General features: G+C 57.8%; 1 protein-coding gene across 1 annotated transcript in view; it reads left to right on the top strand.

Moving 5' to 3' along the window:
• Window positions 1-3,249: 3,249 nt before the first annotated feature.
• Syne3 (spectrin repeat containing nuclear envelope family member 3) overlaps window positions 3,250-3,365 on the top strand; it is a 51,385-nt gene continuing 51,269 nt past the window's right edge. Inside the window, 1 exon segment of the mRNA XM_048799289.1 lies at window positions 3,250-3,365. This exon segment is cut by the window's right edge and continues 6 nt beyond it. Within this exon segment, the coding sequence (XP_048655246.1) occupies window positions 3,264-3,365 (102 nt within the window). The 5' untranslated portion in view covers window positions 3,250-3,263.

The raw sequence follows: 3,365 nt of genomic DNA, 5'->3' as shown, positions 1-3,365 counted from the left end.
GCTCCTAGGGCTGTCCCCGGGAGCGCAGGATGAGGCCAGGAGTGCGCTTGGGTTCACTGAGGTCAGCTCTCCGTCCTCTGTCAGAGGATGTGCTCGTGGCCCCCCCACTAGGCATAGGGCTCTTCAGGGCCTCCCCACTTGGTTTCGTCACAGGCCTCCACCCAGAGGCCTCTATCGCCGACCTTGGCTTCCACAAATGACCAGCGCGGGGGGCTCCCTGGTGAGCCTCCAGGGGTCCTAGTGTGGGGAGCGTCTCTCCAGATGGGCTTTCGTGGAGCTGTTTGTCCATACATCCTAGTGCGGTTGCTCCTCTCGGTTGGTGATGGGGAGCTGAGAGCAGGACTCCTGGGTGGGGTGGGGTGGGGTAGAGCGCTTGCCTGGCACGCAGGAGGCCTTGGGTTCCAACCCCAGCAACAACAACAACCAACAAAAGACCCTCCCCTGGCTAGAATCTCGGGACCCGTGAACCTGGACAGGAGCCAACAACCTCCTGCCACACCCAACTGACGGTGTTCCTGCAGCTGCAGGAGGCAGAGCCAAGCCGCGGCCCCGGGAGTCACAGTGCCTGGAACTGGGCACATGTATTTTTAGGTTGCGTTGTGGTTGCTGCAGGGATCTCCAAGTGTCATTTGTGCTCAATGCTATTGCACAGTTATAACTTAGAGGCCCTCGGTTAGATCTTGTGACTTAGTGCATCCAGAAAGGGGCGCCGCTGTGCGTGCATCTCGTGGATTTGATTTTTAATATTTGGTGACTAGGTTTTGATACAATTGGTTCTCTAATTCTTTGTCTTTTATTTTTGGCATTTAAAACCGGTTTTTCTGAGGAGGAAAGGTCAGGAGCGTCCTTACCCGCCTGGTGGCTCTTCCACCTGCGGCCACCCGAGAGCTCCCTTGCAGCCGGGATGGGTCATGCCTATTTGCCGCTGTGGTCCTGGCCTCTGGTGCGGCTCCGAGCTGTCACATTTCTAGTGTTGAACTGAGCTGAAACAAAATGGCTTGGCAGACGCGCCCAAGAGGCCCGGGTCTCCCAGCACCACCTGCAGCTCCCCAGCCCAGCGCTGGTTCCGTCCGAGGCTCAACAGAGCCCAGCATCAGGCCCCTGTGCCCCATTTGATGCACCGCCTGTCTCCACACTACCAAGCCACACGGGCCCTGGGCACTTCCAGCCGGGGAGTCACCCAACCCCTCCTCCTTGAGATGATTACAGGTGCTCCCCCACCCTGGCCTCTGAGAGCCCAGAGATGCCTTTCTGTCCCTTGCTTTATAAAAAACAAAAGCGAACCTTTGGAAGCCAGGCAAGACGCACCCTAGACCACGGTTTGGGACCATGAGTTGTCCTCACTGTCTGATGTGCTTTTCAAAAGAGGCAAAGCCTGGGCGTGGCGCTGGGCGCGTTAAATTGTTTGAAAAAAAAATCAAATCAAGATGGCTCTGGAAGAAAAACAAAAACAACACAGGGCCCAGTTCCCAGAACGCAGCCCACTGCAGCCTGCCCTGCCTCGCCCCCGCACCCCTCCCCGGCTGCCTTTGTCCTACAATGTCCTCCTTGAAGCTCTCCACCCTCGCAGCCTGGGGCTGGCGCCCAGCAAGGGCTGGTTGAGCAACCAACCCCCTCAGAGGAGAAGGCCACGGCACTCAGCCAGGTTCTTCAGAAAACTGGGTGACCACGGCCCTTCTGGAAAATTCACAAAGGGCCTGAGAGGGAAAATGAGGGAAAGTACTTCTGCGGTGGTCCCACCGACCGCAGAGAGGTGTCCCAACCACGTGGCCTCTGAGGCCACAGTGCTGTTCTCATGCCAGGGGAGAAAATCCTGGAGACGGCAAGGGCCAGGCCTGGGGTGGTGGGCCACCTCTGCCCCTACCCCGGCTCCCATTCAGTCACAGGGACCCTCTGACACGGAGATGTCCCCATGTTTTCCTTTGGGTAGAAGTGGTTGCTGATCCTCGCCCCCCAAAGCACACATACTTTCTTTCTTTCTCTCTTAATCCTGGGGACTGAGCCCAGGGGCGCTTTACCACTGACCTACATCCCCTGCCCTTTTTCTTTTTTATTTCGAGACAGGGTCTCCCTAAGTTGCTGAGGCTAGCCTCAACCTTGCAATCCTCCTGCCTCAACCTCTCAAGTCACTGGAATTATAGATGTGTGCCATTGCACCCAGTTAATGTTTCATTTTGCCTTAGAAGGTGTAGAGTTGTAACTACCAAATGTTTAACCTTGCCTCATGTTCTGGTATTGTGACAGCCTCTACATTCTCTTCTGCAAGTTCACTGTGAGCGTAGGTTTGGGTGGTTACATAATATTGTCAAGTACAGATAGACCACCATGTAATGAACTCTTCCTCAGTCACTGGGCACGTGGGCTGTTCCTGGCTCTGTCCTGCCTTGCCACGGTAGATAATGGCGTGGTGAGGGTTTTGCTGTGTTACGCTCGATACCTAATCTGTGTTTCTCTATCTAACAACTTTGGGCTCACTCCCTGCAAGGCATCATGGGAGGCTGGAGGGTAAGCCAGACATAATCCTACAATGCAGATATAAATAGCTTTAATCCAAAGCAGGTTAGACGAACCATCAACAGATAACGAAGACCGCGATGTCGGAGAAGAGTTTGGGGCTTCCCAGGGTTTTAAGAAATCCCTGTGAGAAAACCTGAGACTTTGCCTCTGCAGCTCAGGCCAGGCCAGGAGTGTCAGTCCGGCAAGGGGGTAGTTTGGATGGGTGACCTGGGCCAGCGGGCAGGTGCCACCTAAGGCAGAGGAGCTCACGGCTGCGTCTCCGGTCAGCCGGTTGCCGTCGCTGCCAGGTGTGCCAACAGGGGTCGGGGTGGAAATCAGTGACGGCCGGGGACCCTGGTGGTGAGAAGTAGGGACAACACACAGCCCCCGGCTGTCCCCAGCCTGGGCTGTTCATGGAGGGGGAAGCCTTGCGACTCCGAGGCCGAGGGCTCTTTGACCCACTCAATCAAGATCTGGGGCTCAGGCGTCTAGATGGTGAGCTTCAGGACCCCCTCTTGGAGGGTCCCTGCCCTCGAGCCATAGGAGAGAGCCGCTTGAGTCAGAGCTGGCCGAGAGGGCAGCAGGGGCCGAGGCCAGTGGGGCTTTGCCAGCCCGGACCCTGCGGCCCCAGCGCCTGCTTGACGGGCTGGCCCCGCGGGGCTGCGTGGCCCAATGGGAGCAGCAAGGGGCTCTGGGGGGCCGGTGGCGGGACGCGGCCCCTGTACCTTCCTGACCTCCTCTGTCCTTCCTCAGCCCCCGAAGGTGCCATGACTCAGCAGCCCCAGGAGGGCTTCGACCGCAGCGTGGAGGACGCCGAGGCCTGGATGGCGGCCGTGCAGGAGCAGCTGCGGGTCAACGACGACACCCGC

Source organism: Marmota marmota, unplaced genomic scaffold (assembly GCF_001458135.2).
Source record: "Marmota marmota marmota unplaced genomic scaffold, marMar, whole genome shotgun sequence".
Taxonomy (NCBI): domain Eukaryota; kingdom Metazoa; phylum Chordata; class Mammalia; order Rodentia; family Sciuridae; genus Marmota; species Marmota marmota.
Note: the sequence above shows the minus strand (reverse complement) of the source record. Positions and strands in the feature narration are given on the sequence as shown.